We start from the raw sequence: 16,546 nt of genomic DNA, 5'->3' as shown, positions 1-16,546 counted from the left end.
CTAACGATATTTTTACTAATATAATAATATTAATAATATGATCAGAGTTCACATGAGATTATATATATATATATATATATATATATATCAGTTTTTTTATCTTTTTTATTATTAATTAGATCAACTAGAGATTATTGCAATCCAAACTTCTCTCCTAATTTTTAAATAAACATTGCTAATTTTTAAGAAACTTATTTCATATTATTTCAAAAATGATAAACTAATGTAAACAAACGAAATGAACTGTACATGTTTACCAATACGATTAAACGTTATTACAAACTCGTTATTAAGATTAATTAATGAAATCCTTAGACTCTACATCCTTACAAGAATTTTTTAAAGTTAAAATTAATAAGGAAAAAGAATTATGCTCTTGTTGGTACGGTCCTGAAAGAAGTGCCGTTATACCTGCTGGTGCGTTGAACCACGTACGTGTCATAGGATAGTACGAAGGGGAAGACGTTTCGTAGTTGTTCGAAGCGGTATATTGGTGCGTTTACGTTCTTTGAATCTTTTACAAATAAGGCAATAATACGAGTTCTTGCATGAGTGAAAATACGTAAATAGTGTATAAATTGAAATAAAAAGCGGAATATAGATTAGGATATATGTATCATAGATCAAAGAAATTCAAAGGAAGTGTCCTACAACGTTCCATAAAATTGTTTAACGACGCGGTTCCACTATTCGATATAGATAAAACGTAAATAAAAATGAAGATAACGCGAGGATAACATTTTTACTAGATTAATTAACAAATTGTAAAGATAACTGAAAATAAACTGGCACGCGTAGTAAAAAAAAAAAGAAAAAAACATAGGCGAAGATGATGGACAACTCGAAGACTCAGGATAAAAAAATTCCAGGACGGAAATCGAAGTTTTGGGCATACGTTCTTTGGCTTTTCGGTGGTTTCATCGGAGCTCATCATATTTATTTAGGCAGAGACGCTCATGCCTTCTTATACATAAGCACTTTCGGTGGTTATCTAGGACTTGGATGGTTGTGGGACATTTTTAAAATTCCATCCTACGTGGTCGATGCCAACGATGATCCAAAATTTATCGAAGAATTTAAACGCAAAGTTAAAACTAACCGCAAGGTAATGTGATAATTAGTCGTTGCTGAATCAGCAACAAATTCGCTACGGATAATGCATATCGGATAGCACGTCGTTTACATTATATCTATGACTAATGGAAAACAAAAAATAAAATATAAATTGTAATATTTTCTTGCAGCCGTCGTTTTCAACCGTACGATTTACTGCTGCAAATGCAGTTGGTTATTTCTGGGCTGAAATTTATTGCAGTGCTATACCGGAGGACGAGATAAATGGAATTAATTTTCGGCACTTGATAATTCTGACACCAATAATAATCGCTCTAGGTATTGCGTTTTTTCACTATACCGTTTCCCAATGCTTTTTACCCTGCAATGTTCCTATCTTTATGTAGGCACATTTATCAAGTATACGCTAAAATATTTTTTAATTCATTCCAAACTGGATAGTAACGAGCGGTAGCTTAAGTATTTTTTTTTTTTCGTTAATTAAATTGGTAGTATTTATTATTTAACAGGAGTTTGGACAGTTGGAAACATCGGCAGAGAAGGGGGTACGATATGGGCAGCGCTTATTGCAGCTTATCTCGTTTATCCAACTCTGTACTACATCGGCGATGATACTACTTGGGTATTTCTCATGGTGGTGGCATCGAGTTTAGCGTTCGACACCTTCAGCAAACGGTGGCGTTTAAAACCAAAAAAGAAGCGAGGATTGATCAGAAGAATGTTCGCTCTATCCTTAGCTATTATCTTGTATTTTTCATTCATAGGTAGTTATTTGTACTTCAATGCTATTATCACTGACAGTGAAGGCGAAGAAATAAAATTGTCCGATGCGATTCGGCACTTCCTTACTTCACCAATTTGGCTCGACCTTAAGGTTTGTTAATTTGACAATCGTTCGTGGTACTCGTGAGACGATATAACGTGAATAATATTTCTTTCATATTTGGTACTTGTAGGCGAGTTTAAAAGCAACCTGGAATCAAGCGGTTCATCAAGGATTTTGGGCAACGTGGGCTCAAATCGTGGACCTATCTGATCCACGAGGGGAAATAAACGCCTATAAGGTATGCTTTTTTCTATTATATCATCTCAATTAAACCTCATTTAAAACTCTCAAATAATCTCCTTTAAAAAAACAATGTTATTTTAATATAAGCCGCTCTATATAATATTCTTGATACTATGAAAAAACACAAATCATTATTATTTCTCATCGTAGGTCCTTGATCTATCCCCATCAGCTTCGCAAAATGAAATTACGGCCAAGTGGAGAACACTTTCGAGGGATAATCATCCGGATAAAGTCAAGGGAACGCGAAAAGAGAGGCGAAAAGCTCAAGAAAAGTTTATGGAAATACAGCAAGCCTATGAAATACTATCCAAGGCTAAAAACCGAAGGCAACGCCGAAATCGAAGATCGGAATGAACGATTCTCGGGTGAAGTATCTTGGAGAACAAGCTGCTTCCAATGTCAAACGAGACGTTTATTTAAACAATCGTGTGATAATCGTAATAGTCCATACAAAAGTTTCATACCACATGTACTTAAATGAAGTTTAACATCATTCATTAAGAGTAAACACTCGTTCGGGCAAATCGCCAAGCGGCTTTCTTCGACGTCGTTGCTCTCAGGATAAATATTTAAACGTCTAAGGACAACGTGACTCCTCGATTATCGCACTTAAGATAATCGACGTAATTCCAGCATCCAGTTTATCCATCGGAAAAAAACAATATTTTTCATCGAGTGCCCCTGACCGCATAGAAGCAATCAGTTAAGAACATTGATGATCTAAAAATATAAACCTTCGACCGGCTCGAAAAATGTTTCTAAACTTTGACCACGGCATTGTGGCGTTTCACGTATAACAATAAACACTATTTTAATCGTAGATCGTAAAACGTGGATACACTTTTGGAATCCTCGTAGAGTTTGAAGGACTTTCCTTTTTGATCTTCGACTTTCCACCATAAATTCTCTCGTGGACGATACAACTGTGATTTTTGAGGTAAAAAAAGCTATCATACCTACGAGCTACTCAACTCGAAAATATCGTCGCGCTTTACGACGTAAGCACAAAATGTGCGATTTTCTCTTTCCATTCATTGTCAGCGGAATTTTTCCATGGATTATCAATAAATTACTTGCTTTTCTTTTTCGTTCTCGGCGGTTTCACAATAGCACTTTCAATCCTTTCTGCGAAACTGGCCCCCCCACACTTTTCGCCATTTTTATCAATGAAATCTTGCGGCGAAACTAGGGTGATCCTAAAAGAAAGAAAGAAATTCCAAAATAAAATAAACATAGGTCGAAAGGCCAAAAGTAAATGTTTCGTTTCGATCGAAGTAACCAATCCGCACCTTAACTGAGGTACACTGAGAGGTCTTAAAAGACTTTTGACGACTGGAGGCACTTGACCGTTCTTTGGCAACGCAGGACTACTCGCGCAGAGAGCTGCACTCGTCAATTGCGAGACCAAGGAAAAGGAACTTCGATCGGGACCCGAACTCGTTCGAAATACTTTTCTAATCCTGGATTTCAAGCCTGTCGAGGAGGTTGGTAACGGTGTTATTGGGATAGGCGTTACCTGTGATACAAATTGAAATTTCACTTTAATAAGGATGAGTGCTGAAAAATAATACAAATTTAGATATTTTCACTATTAAAAACTTAACCAGAAAAATACCTACATTTTTATTGTTAATTGTATTTAATCATTTACTTAATATAGGTATTTTTATTATATTAATAATAATAATGTAGGCATTTTCATTAGTAATAGAAATGTAAATATTTTTACTATTACATTGTTGCATATAAAAATCTATTTTCATAATGTGATCAATTTAATAATATACTATATATTGATTTATTTGAGAGGATTAGTATTTTATTCAAAAACTTAACGTACCTTTCCCTGAAGAACCTTTGCTGCTAATTCTGGTTCACTTCCCCAACGACACGACGTTGTTCTCTCCAACAAACGATGTCTCGCAAATCTTTCGATTACTTCGGCACAAACGTACCTCCCACAAAATCTTGCCCATTGTTCGGCTCTTAATCCTCTTCCATGATCCCGCAACGTGGGGTTTGCTCCTACGATATTCAGAATAAGAAAAAATAATCAATAAATGTTATGATATATCTAATTATACTTTCCAATAAAATCTTTTAAAGTTAATAGTTAATTGTTAGTTTCTATCCGAAGATTAATATTTGTTAGTTTAACGGCATATAATTTTGATTAGAAAGAAAATAAAAGCTATGAATCATCAACCTGCAAAGAGCAATATTTTAGCGCATTTCGTTCGTCCTTGAAGGGCTGCCTTCATAAGAGGCGTGAATCCTAATGTGTTTCTTGCATCGACCTCGATGTCGGGACACCTTTGAAGAAGAACGTTCAGGCACTCGGTTTGACCTACGATATGAATAAGCAAATAAAATAAAAACCTACTTTAGTTTGCATGCAATGAATCGTCGTAATATAGAAACAATTTCTGAAACTGATTGCTCAACTATTTGTAGTATAAACGAAATGTTCTAAATTGGTGGGCAAATATAAACGAATATTCAAAGACAAATTACTTTTTTGTGTAAAAAAATGTCTTAAACGCTAGAGCATATCTACGATGTAGTATAAATTAATGAATAAGTATATAGATATTTATATGTGTAGGTGATGGTAAATTCGATAAACAGGCACAAACGAAGGAAGATTTTTCAGTGCACGTCATCGCGTACCACGCGAGTATCGAGTACTCCAAAGTCAGTTATTTTCGGTAACGTTGGTTAGCATTGCCTACACACATACGAGACTTTGGCGTTAGCCTCGAGTCGCGTTCCAAACATTTTCTAATCGACATTTCGCCGACTGTTTACAAAATTTCAAAAGGTACGAGCTACACAAGGAGGCTGTTGAAGTTTAACAGATTCTACCGTTAAAACTCTCCTTCGAATTTACGAACGATCTGGAAACTTAACGAGTTCTTACGAACTCAATGAATTTTCCCAAACAATCAGCAAGGAATTATCGATGTATGTGTTTAGAATGGATGGTGTTAACAATAGTTAATGTGTTGAACTTTAGAAAACAAACAAGCAAATCATCAAGTCTCTTGTTTGGACAATGTCATTTACAAATTATTCTGAATCATAATCTAAAACAGCGTTTTTCAATCTACAAACCGTGGCTAAACTTTTGCTGGGACGTCCAAGTGATAATGCCAACTTACGCCATGAAACGAGCAAAATGATTCATTTCTAAGAGATTTCCAGAAAGTTCTCGTAAAATGTTTTTGCGAGAATATATATCGCGGTAAAAAAAAAGAAACGAAAAAAAGTCGTATTTTTGAAATAATATACAGTGACTACGGTCTACCAGGTTTTTCAAAATTGTATATTATAAACATTTGGGCTGCGGTATCATCACAAACAAATGTATTGAATCGTTCGACAAAAAGATTTAAAAATGCTGATCTAGAATTTGCATCTTTGTTTTTTATAATTCAACTATGTATATTACTATGAAAAATGCAATTCATTTTACGAATCACTTTTGCAATGGAAAGATCCATGACAAAGACAGAAACTTGTAGCAGATGATTGAAGATGCGAATGATAAAAAGGATAGATTTGAAAAAAAAAAAAAAAACAAGAAAAGAATGTACTGTTCGTTATAACGTCGAACTTACCAGCTTGAGCCGCAAAATGAAGCGGCGTGTTGCCTTCGTTGTCGGGAAGGTTAACATCGGCACCCTCGAAGGACAGTGCTAGCTCCAACATCGCTGCAGCACCGTTTCCAGCCATATAGCTTATAGCCGTCTACACACATGAGCATGTAATCACGACGTTAGTTGATTTTCTTAACGGACAAATTGGTATGCTAGTAGAGAAGTATTGTGACGCCAGAGAAAACTCAACGCCTTTGAATGTGACGTCAACGTAAAACGTGGGCGATACTACGATTTCAACGAGATATCAATCATTTCATATTATTATAATAATTACCTTTAGAAATAATCAGAAACATCGTTGTTTTGTTCGGATTTTAAAAAATAAGAAATGATAAAATAAACGTGAAATAAACTAGAGAATTAACTACAACGGTTACCATCGTTTCGTTCTATTTAAAGTTACAACGACGCAATTTGAAATGTTAAAATAGCAAACGTTCGACGAAAAGGCCTCAAATTCGCAGCAGGTAAATCGCAAAAAAATACGCAATTTTTATCAACAACCAGCGGACTTGCGAAAGATAGGATACAAGACATGTTTCATTTTGCAACAACGTTGATCTCGACAAGACGCATAATGGACTATCCGTCGAGGATGAATTTATTAAGTGACCACTGACGTTCATACGATCGTCCCAGCGTTATTACTTTACTTGCGTCACTATGCGCCACATGGAAATACACTTTGGGAGGTGCTAAAGCACGAAACGACGATTTACTGGGTGTGGATTTGCTCCATCGTTTTAAGAAACGTTTGCACTGATCTTAAGAAATTTGTTATGCACCTAAAGATTAATTTTCTTTTCGTAACACTTTTAATGGCTGATAAGAAGAAATATAAATAATTGAAAAACAAGATCTGTTAAGATAAATATTTTAAAGCCAAGTAATATTACATGAAAAAGTTTCTCTTCATTTTCAATGTAATAATATCAAATAAAACTTCATATTACGTATTAACACAAATATATGTTTCATTAGTAATCTTTAATTCAAAAAAATATAGATTTTTTGATTATAAATTTAGTATTTATAATATATTGTATTTTACGAGGCATTATAAAAAAGAACGGAAGTTTGTCGTCATGCAAGATCGACAAGAGAATATCGATCCTGACAAGACGTTGCTCGTGATCCATGATAATATTCAATGTAAATCACCAATGCACAGCACGTCATCGGAAGACATAACGAGAACAAGAAAGAGAGAGAAAGAAAGAACGAGGGAGAAGGATCTTTCCAATCGGCAGTGCCCGTAATTAGAATAGCCAAGCACGCAAGTCTCTCTTTCTCTCTCTCTCGCTAGTTCTTTCTAATCGTACAACTCTCTTCAGCAGCTAAATATATTCCTCTTACGTACTTTCATTTAAACAACACGTTTCATACGTTTCATCAGTAAACAGAAAACATTCGTTAATATTATTTTCAACGATTTGCATAAGTATATTTTTCTCGAAAATATTCTAATTTCTCTTCTTCTTTTCTTTTGTTCTTTTTTTTCATATTAATTTAAATATAGATTATCCTCACATATCTCTGAAGATCCTTTTCTAACAACTTCAAATCGTTGTCATTGATATTATTGAAAAAGAAGACTAATTATAAGAAGAAAAAGAATAAGAAGAAGAAGAAGACGACCATGCACATACTCGATATGGTCAAAGCCGAAGAAGAGATTTTAATCTTTCTACGATATTACCGCATACGGAATGCGGCCAGAAACATTCCGCATGGATAATTCATTATCGTTTCCCTGCTGAAGAATATGCCGAAGGATGTCTATGTATATAGTTGCATCATACATCTCTTTGAATGATTTTACTTTCGAAATATATCTGTTGCTCATTGATCTTTTAAAAATCTAAGAATAAGAGAAATAAATCAAGAGAGAGAAAGAGAGAGAGAGAGAGAGAAGAAGTAAAAACATTGATATCATTCGCAACATACAAAAATAATGATTGAAAACCAAAGTTGTTTTTGTGTTACAATAAATGTATCTCTTGGTTCAAAAAGCAGTCGATCTCATATTCAACTTTGCTATTCAAAAGATATTCCTTTTTCTACATTTGTCCTGTGGAAAATCAATAGGCGCGCGCGCGCACGCTACTAATGTATATGGTAAGCTATAAATACAAATTGTCATTCCACGCGATCGAGTTTCTGTAACCAACAGAGAAGTTGTTCCTTTGAATTCCCTTTCGCTGAAGACATCCTTCAAAATGGCATAGATAGCGATATATCTACCGAGTTACGTTATACTTTGATCGATCCCACGTGAATATCATCGAACCTTTTCACAGATATTATTATTTGTTTTTCTATTTTTCGGCCAGTCTTTGCATACTGCCATTCAGATTATATAGATTTTATTTACAATTTCTTTTCCCTCCTTATCTCTTCTAATTGAAATGGAAAATTTTCCATTGGAAAGACATTAACGTGGGTGTCGATACAATTCATATAGGTAACCTCGTAAAATGATTTCGAATGAAATCGCTTGAAATAATAATCGAACGAAGCAGCTCGTATTCTCAAACGGCGAAGAAAAACAAAGAAATCATGCTTATCGTAACAAGATCGGAATCGTAAACGGAATAATGAATTTATCTATCTCGAAGTATATCTTGTGACGTAAGGAATAAAAAAGACGAGACAACTGTTCAGAGATTTGAAGTATCTCTTGAAATGAACGTCAGAGCTTCGTCGCGGAGTTCATCATCTATTTACATACACCTGTTTGGCCATTAATTCATTATACCTACGATCATATTTTACAGTGAAAAATAACTATATATTTCCGTAATGTATGTATCGCAAATATAACAAGTGATAGCGATGGCAATTTTTCCATCGCTATCATTATTTGCAAATAATTCTAATTATTTATTATATAAAAATAATAAAATAATTCAATGAACTCACCCTGCCGCTACTGTCAGTCATATTAACATCGACATCGCACAAATCAGACTTGCGAGCACGCATCACGACTTCTTTCAAAATCGTGTCGTCGGCTTCCATAGCGGCCCTCAAGAGGGCTTTGGGGCCCTCCGAGGGTATTTCCCACGAAGGTGGCACTTTTACTTTGAAATTGTCTTCGCGAGTGGCACGATCTGTCGTTCAATCAATTTTAGAAAATAAAGGATGAGTATCACCGATGAATAAAGTTTAACAATAAAATGGAATTGGTTAACGCGTTATCTGCCACACGAATTTTCTACGTCAGAAATTATTTCTCTTATTATTAATTAACTATGAATGTCTAATTATCTTTATAGAAATTCTAACACAGTTAGACAAAAAATTAATATTCTAAATAATAATTTAAATGTAAATTTGTCATATAAAAATAAATACAACTTATTTGCATTTAATACAACCGACTTATGATAATTAATATGTAAATTGTCATAGTAGGGGAAAAAAAAGTAGAAAAATCTAACAACTTCTTTGTGCCAAATAATATAATGAAAGCACGAAATTGACGCATGTTTACCTTGAAGCACGCCCTTGTGGTAGACCTTGACCTCGTGAACAGTTGGCTTACGATAGGGTGCTCGCTTCTCCTCGAAGCTAGTGTCCGAACTGAAGGACACCGATTTCTTCACGTTGACCCCTACGTTCTTTTTCCAGCTAGTTGACAAAATTTGAGAACCACTCGATTTTCCTAACACTGGCCTAAGCTCGTTCTCGCTGTTTGTATTTGAAAAGTATCCTTTCAGAGTAGAGTATCTACTCGATCTATATCCATTCAATCTCAAAGATTCTGGAAACCAGGAGGAATCTTCGACAACGTTGTCCCTCTTCTCAGCTGATCGAAGGCCCGCTTGAGTTAAACTTGCCAAAAAAGCTGACGATCTTTTCAGTATACCCTCTTCGTGTTTTCTTTCGTCTCTCACAAAAGATTTCTCTTTTCGTCGTAAACCTTGACAAAAGTATAAAACGGGAGATTCAAAATCATTTTTATGTACCTATAAAAACTGTCACGAAAATCTCGATTCTTCAATATTTGTTTTCCGACCTTCAGAAATCCGATACGAATCAAAATCGTGACTCAATGTAACACAAGGTATTCATGCCGTATCAATGACGCGTGATGCAACACGTATGATGTTAAAAAAATGGTCGTAAGACATTAATTGTAAGCCTCAAAATCATAAATTTAGTCTCCTAACATTGGAATATGTACCAAGATATGACAAAGTTTCTTTAATCGATTAATTAATTAAATCTTCTTGCAACATTACATTTACTTTTGTCTTTATTACTTTAGATGAAAACTAGTTAACTAAGACTTGAAGTAAAATTGACAGTTTGCCAAACGAAATAATAAACTTATGAGTAGACGCGTAACAATAAAAATAAAACGTGATAAATATGAAAAATGAAAGGAGCCAATACCTTCGTCAAGAATCGCTGGGACGGAGGCAGACTTAGCCAAAAGTCGTGAACTACCGTTGTAAGTTCGAGCTAGCCTTGTGCTCGAGATTTGAGTCCTTTCGATGTCCTTGGAATTTTTCCCTGTTAAATCTCTAGCGAAGAAGACGGATGTACGAGGACTTGATTCCTTCGCATAGATCTTACTCGAGTTGAGGAAAGACGCTCGTTTCTTCGTAACGTCCTTTGACGTAGCATCGACGGTGTAGTTATTTCGAGAGAGCTCGCCTCTGGAGGCAACGATGCTGTAATTGTTGACGACGCTGCTTCTTGCCCTATGCGTCTTCTCGTTCTTTTGATAATTCTTCTGTTCTCCGTAAACCCGTCGAACTTTCTGCCAAACAAATAACAATGAAATTCATTAATTAAATAGATATATATTTCAATACGAATCGTTCATAATTATTACGGATTATAAACCATTTATAATCGCACATATATATTATTTGAATATATTTGAATAATTCGAAATGTTCATATATTTTAACAATACACAAACTTATAAAAGTTCACTTCGATAAAAACCAACGAAAAAGTGGTGGTTCGTTAGAAAGTTAGTAGGTCCATCGTACCCAACAAAATTAGCATGCAAAAGGGTCGCGATAAAAAGAACGCAGCGTTAGTTGATCGATGCAGGTATGCGTGCAGCGATTTCAACGACCTATTTTTTTCTCTTATGGCGTCGATAGACCTCGCGTTAGTTTAGGAAACTTCATTTCCTGTCGAAGAATATTCTTCCTTTTTTCCCCCCACTTAATTTCAAATGTAACAAACATTTCTCATTAATTGCTAAACGTTTAATTAGCTTTATTTACTTGTATTCAAACACGTTGCAACGATCACCGATACATTGTATTATTAGACGCAGCACAGCACATTCAAAATTGACGCGGTCTTTATTTTTGTTTTTACAAAAATATCAACTTCGAGGGTTTTTTCTTGAAAAAATGAAAACGAAAGTAGCACCGGTTTTTCGTTGGATTGCTATCGGTACTCCTTAGGATCGTCTCGTAAGAAGTATACACGAGTTCTAGCGGCTCTCTTTAAACACGCTATTTATATGTCGGTTAAGCTCTCGCGCCTCGGTCGGTGCCTCGTGTGCGCATAAATGTACGCACGACTGATTAGCATATATACGCATCTATCTATGTATTATATGTATATACAGTAAGATGCATTAATGAGACCTGGTGGGGGAAGCCCCTCCAGTTTGCCCAGCTTCTTTTTCCCTGTCTTCTGTTATTCCTCCGTTTTTATCGTGTAAATCGAAATATCATTGTGTAGGTGTAAAGTTCGTATGTATATAACGCCGATCAACGGTAAAAAAAACATAGAAAATAGTTTTTTCCTACTCCTATCGAAAACCGAGAATCATTTCTTGACTGTACTCACCAATTCAAAATACTTTGTCCAATTAGGAAAAGATTTTTCTTCCTAGAGTTATTGTATATACTGACACACACGTATATATTTTTAAATATAACACGAACCTTGAGTTCATTAATCCGAATTAATTTTGTCGATCTCTTCAGTTAGGAAAGATAAACAAGAAATTTCAAAAGGGTGACTTTTCTTTGATTGGTGCACCTTATGAAGATAAAGTAAAGAGAGAGAGAGAGAGAGAGAGAGAGAGAGAGAGAGAGAGAGAGAGAGAAAGAGAAAGAGAGAGAGAGAAAGGAACAACACGAGCTTACTTGTCGCGTGGTCGATCGAAGAGTGTCGACTGCGTTGTCGCTGGACTCGCCAATCATGTTGCTCGCTATACTGCTGCCGGTCATAGTCTCATTGGTTGTCACGAGATTCACCCTACGATAACCCGCCATTATTGACACAGGATCATCGAATTCAAATGGTTCCTGAAAACCAATTCAAAATGAATCAACGAAATTAAAAAAAAACATTGGGGTTAATGAACGTAAATTTGAATTATAGTCGACGAACGTTAATGTAACTTTACGATACGATATAAATATCGTTCAAATAATTTATAAACAAAGTTGTTTTGATCAGAGATCACCTTTACATTAGCGCTTTTCGTACGTTAAACGTATGTACGTACGAGATAGTCGTGCCAACGACCGAACGAGTTTCGTACCAGGAAGAGAAAGAAAGAAAGAAAAAGTAAGAGATAGAATAAAGCTACTCTAGGTAAGGTATATTCCTACGAGTGCACGTAAATTCGTATTTTCGTCCCTCCGCGTGTGCTATTTCGGCGATGTTACATCGACCGATGAGCCTTGTCGCCGATATTTTTGGCCCTTGGCCAACTTTTCAATTTTCCTAGCATACAGCATAGCATCTAGTCATACTCTCTACGAATCGAACGTCATCGGATGGCTCAGATTGACTAACAATGTTTGAAATCGCGAAAGTTCCGATAATCCTCTATTAATCGAATTTTGAAGAAGTCTCCCAGACATTTAATATTGAGATCAATATTCGGTCGGTACCTATTTAGTGAATAACGACGCACGTTTTCTTGATTCCTCAATTGGAAAGGGAATGCAATACACACGGTCCGGAAACCACGACCGATTAACTTCAACTTCGTGCATATTTCTGACATTGATAGACGTAAATGTATGTGGAACTTTTCGCGATTCACGCCGTTAGTTTATTTCGACCTTGAAAAGTTTTTCTCTGTTTCAACGAATATATATTCCTCGCACGCTTTCATCTTTCACCTTTTATTTTTTTACTTCTTGAAACAAATCTATTGTGTAAAAATTTATATTCTCTGAGATTTATTTCAGTTGGAATAAAAAAGTTGAAACAAACGTTTGATATTTTCTTATACTGAAAAAAAAAAAAAGAAAAGTATCGGGTCAAATTTAACTTAATTATATTTGTAAATAAAAAAGCCTATATTTAGTTATTTCAAATGGATTTTGATTCTTCTCGAATGAAATGAACCGTTCGACAAAGGATACGACAAAGTTAGCATACGATATCGAGCTCGCTTCTAATTTCGGGTAGAAATTTTTCAATTTAATTTGCACGCTCGACCAAAGTGGTATATCGAGCTTCAATAAAATTCATAAGACACCTCGAAGCGTGGAGGTTAACGTTGTTAATAACAAGCATGCGAGATCAACCTGAATCATAATGATCTTTAATTTACCGTCACGTGCAAATACCATCGGCACGTGTCATTGACATTCGACACGACTAAAATTTAGACGAATCTTCTCGTCAACTATTCGAGATAGCTTACTATACTATTTACTCCTCCGTTTCCTGCCGATGATAAACAAAAATAAACTTGTTTGTTGAATCTCTGCATCTTTAAATGAATTGTTTACATTTGTTTGTCTTTACGTTGCATAATACAAATCTATTTTTTCATTAAATCGTATCGTACAGACATTATTTTCTGTAAATTATATGACGTACATATACTTACAAGTATAACAAGCAGATAAATTAACATTGAAGTAGATAACAGGATGTCCACAAATTTCAACACCATGTCCGTGTTCGAAAAGGAATCCTTCTCTTCTTTTCAAAAATCACTGCAAAAGAATAATTAGAAATTACAAATTCAGAATTTTATGTTCACGTTTAACCATTACCTCGATACTTTCTTTTTTGTCCATTTTGCGTACAATTATTTTGTAATAAAACTTAAATTGCTTATAAATATTTTAAATACAAATACAAAATTTATAAATATAAGGAAAACAAATTTTCGATAGACCTACTATGACAAGTTCTATTCGCAAACGATAGCATCACCAAAAACTATTAAACTTTCCTAAAAAAAAATGGATTTCATTATATCACTGTTCAACTTTGTTCCATTTTCTAGCAATTCCATGACTCAAATTATACAAACTCATCTAAATAAAGTCAAACGTATCTCAATAAAGAGCAGCCTTTCGCAGCCGACTACGGCCAATGAAAAGTTTAATGCGACCTTTTGCAGCGTGTCAACTAATTTCGTACATAGATGCACTCTCGGAAAGAGAGAGCTGCATAGGTCTGGGTCATGGTCCGAATGCGCTCGTTCTGGCGCGCCTGTCTTCCCGCTCTTCCAAAAGCTCCGCACATTCTAAATCTGTTTAAATTTCATATAATTAGAAAACTAAAGATAAGATCATTTTAAACGATGCTTTTTTCAACATTAATTTCGATCGATCATACGTAAACTACTAAAAAGTATACCGAAAAATACGTAATCCGACATGACATCGATATGCTCGATCATGCGAACCGTATATTATTTACAACAACGACAAAAGATTAAGTATGCTCGAATAGATCGAAAGGGGAAGAAAGAAACGATCTCTTCGATAAGGATTTGATTGGATACTGATTGTGTACTGACGTTTAAATTGCACTCGCATCATCGTCTAAGGGTTGTAGGTACCTAACATATGTAAGTACATGCATCTGTATTTATCGCGCAGTCGCGAATCTGGGCCAGGTGTTACTCTCCGATACACACCGGCACGCTCATAGAAAATTGCCTTTTGTTACGTGCTAACCGTTTGCAAGTAACTCAATAAATTTACTACGTCTTCGAACTGGCACCTCGCGTTACGAGTTTATTAGATCGCTATTTATTAACCTTCACCTATTTCAGTCGAGCCTAAAAAAAAACAAATTTCTTTTGGATCTATCTTCTCATAGGTATATATATATTTTTTCTTGTTTTCTCTTATCAATTGTTAATCGAAAGTGCGCAAACTGTAATTTATTCGAACATGATCGACACGCATTATTTTTGCCAAAGATAGAAGTAAACTTAACGTAAAGAAAGACGATTGAATTCAATTGAAACTTGATAATATACAAGATATAAATCGTGCAATTTATATTTTTAAAATGTTGGTAAATTTTCGAAATCTCTCTTGTCTCACGCAATATTCGTAGATGGCTCCACGAGCTAATTACCCTATACTTTTTTACAAAACACTATATATACATATATACTAAATCTATCGAAAATTGGCTGTTCGTTCTATTTTAAACATTTGATTTATTCGGAAATAATTGTTCTGCAAATGGATGAGAACTTTTCGACAGAGCTAATATTTTCATTTATAATATGCGCGATACACTTTTTCAATAAAATGTATATTTATTGTTAGTCCTAAGATGTTGCTACGTTTCATTTCGAATAAAAATAAAAAATAAAATAATCTGTCTGATTATTCTTACTGCGAATGATAAACGTAAGATAAAGAAAGGAAAAGGTTACTTACTCTTTGACAAAGCAAGCTTCACCGAAAACGAAGATATGCCGGTTTGCGAGATCTTGGAAGGAAGTCACAGCATTAGAGATAATCCTTAGCTGGTGGTGTCCAATGGGTCAGCCGGTGTGTCTTATTGTTAGGCAATCAATCGAAATCACGATCGCGCAACGTTCCTTCCTCACTAAGAGAATCGATCGTCTGCGCAGGACAATTAGGCTTTTCGTACATTGTTTTTCTCGCCGTTCTGAAAGATGTCCGGATAGTTACTCCGAGCTTCTCGGAAAGAGAAAAAGAGAGAGAGAGAGAGAGAGAGAGGGAAAGGGAGAGGGAGAGGGAGAGAAAGAGAGATACATGTCGCGTATTTGTAAGACTAGCCATCCCAGAAACGCCTATGCTATTTCTGTTGACGGTAAGTTGGATCAAGCTCGATTAATAAGCAGTAGCTGTGACCTGAAGAGGACGAGGCGAGATGCGCCGCATCGATCGATACGGATCACGAGCATGGATCTAAAAAAAAAAATATATGTATATCGAGTCGATCTTGTAGACCTTGCCGATGATGTTCAGTAGCTGCGTTATGTCATTCCTCTCCCTCTTCCCACAACCCCTCCGGAAATAAATCTGAAAAGGACGTTGCAGTGCCCCATCGTTACGTCGTTTCTTCGTTCCTTTCCGCGGAATCACCTCGAAATAATCTCAAAATTAAACGAATTTATTTTCTATACTTTTTTCCTACCAAGAAATATCGGTTGATTTGAATGCGAGTATGTATTACTGGCTGGAGTAATCGATAAAGCAAAGGTGTTATTTCGAGATGACATGCGAGTATAGCGTAAGCTTTTTTTCCCTCTCTGTTTTCGATGGGAATCATAAAAATTTAGCGGGTCAGCGGACTCCTAACGTCTGCAATTGACGAAGCCAACTGTGCCTAGGTCGTTTATTTTTGTCAGATATTCGAATAACCGAACGATTCCTCGCCTATGGCTAAAAACCTCGACGAATCGACGAACGTTCTCTAAATATTAGCCTTCTAATCCTCCAATCAGAACAAAGTGGATAAGAGAAAGAGAGAGACCGATCATCTTCGAATAGAATGACGTCAA

General features: G+C 35.4%; 2 protein-coding genes across 2 annotated transcripts; one reads left to right on the top strand and one right to left on the bottom strand.

Moving 5' to 3' along the window:
- The first annotated feature begins 250 nt into the window (after positions 1–250).
- Positions 251–3,092, top strand: LOC106783920 (dnaJ homolog subfamily C member 22). The gene is made up of 5 exons (XM_014742929.1): positions 251–1,105; positions 1,245–1,392; positions 1,584–1,948; positions 2,031–2,138; positions 2,294–3,092. Exons 1-5 carry the CDS (start codon positions 830–832, stop codon positions 2,498–2,500), a joined length of 1,104 nt encoding a protein of 367 aa, XP_014598415.1. The 5' UTR covers positions 251–829; the 3' UTR covers positions 2,501–3,092.
- Positions 2,538–13,729, bottom strand: LOC106783919. The gene is made up of 10 exons (XM_014742928.1): positions 13,649–13,729; positions 11,940–12,101; positions 10,210–10,579; positions 9,305–9,733; positions 8,731–8,921; positions 5,767–5,896; positions 4,353–4,493; positions 3,987–4,171; positions 3,436–3,662; positions 2,538–3,342 (listed from the first exon to the last, which is right to left on the bottom strand). The coding sequence occupies exons 1-10, from the start codon at positions 13,712–13,714 to the stop codon at positions 3,216–3,218; spliced, it is 2,028 nt and encodes a 675-aa protein (XP_014598414.1). The 5' UTR covers positions 13,715–13,729; the 3' UTR covers positions 2,538–3,215.
- Between the last annotated feature and the right edge of the window lie 2,817 nt (positions 13,730–16,546).

The sequence above is a fragment of the Polistes canadensis genome, unplaced genomic scaffold, assembly GCF_001313835.1.
Source record: "Polistes canadensis isolate GaletaPanama2010 unplaced genomic scaffold, ASM131383v1 scaffold_27, whole genome shotgun sequence".
Classification (NCBI taxonomy): domain Eukaryota; kingdom Metazoa; phylum Arthropoda; class Insecta; order Hymenoptera; family Vespidae; genus Polistes; species Polistes canadensis.
Note: the sequence above shows the minus strand (reverse complement) of the source record. Positions and strands in the feature narration are given on the sequence as shown.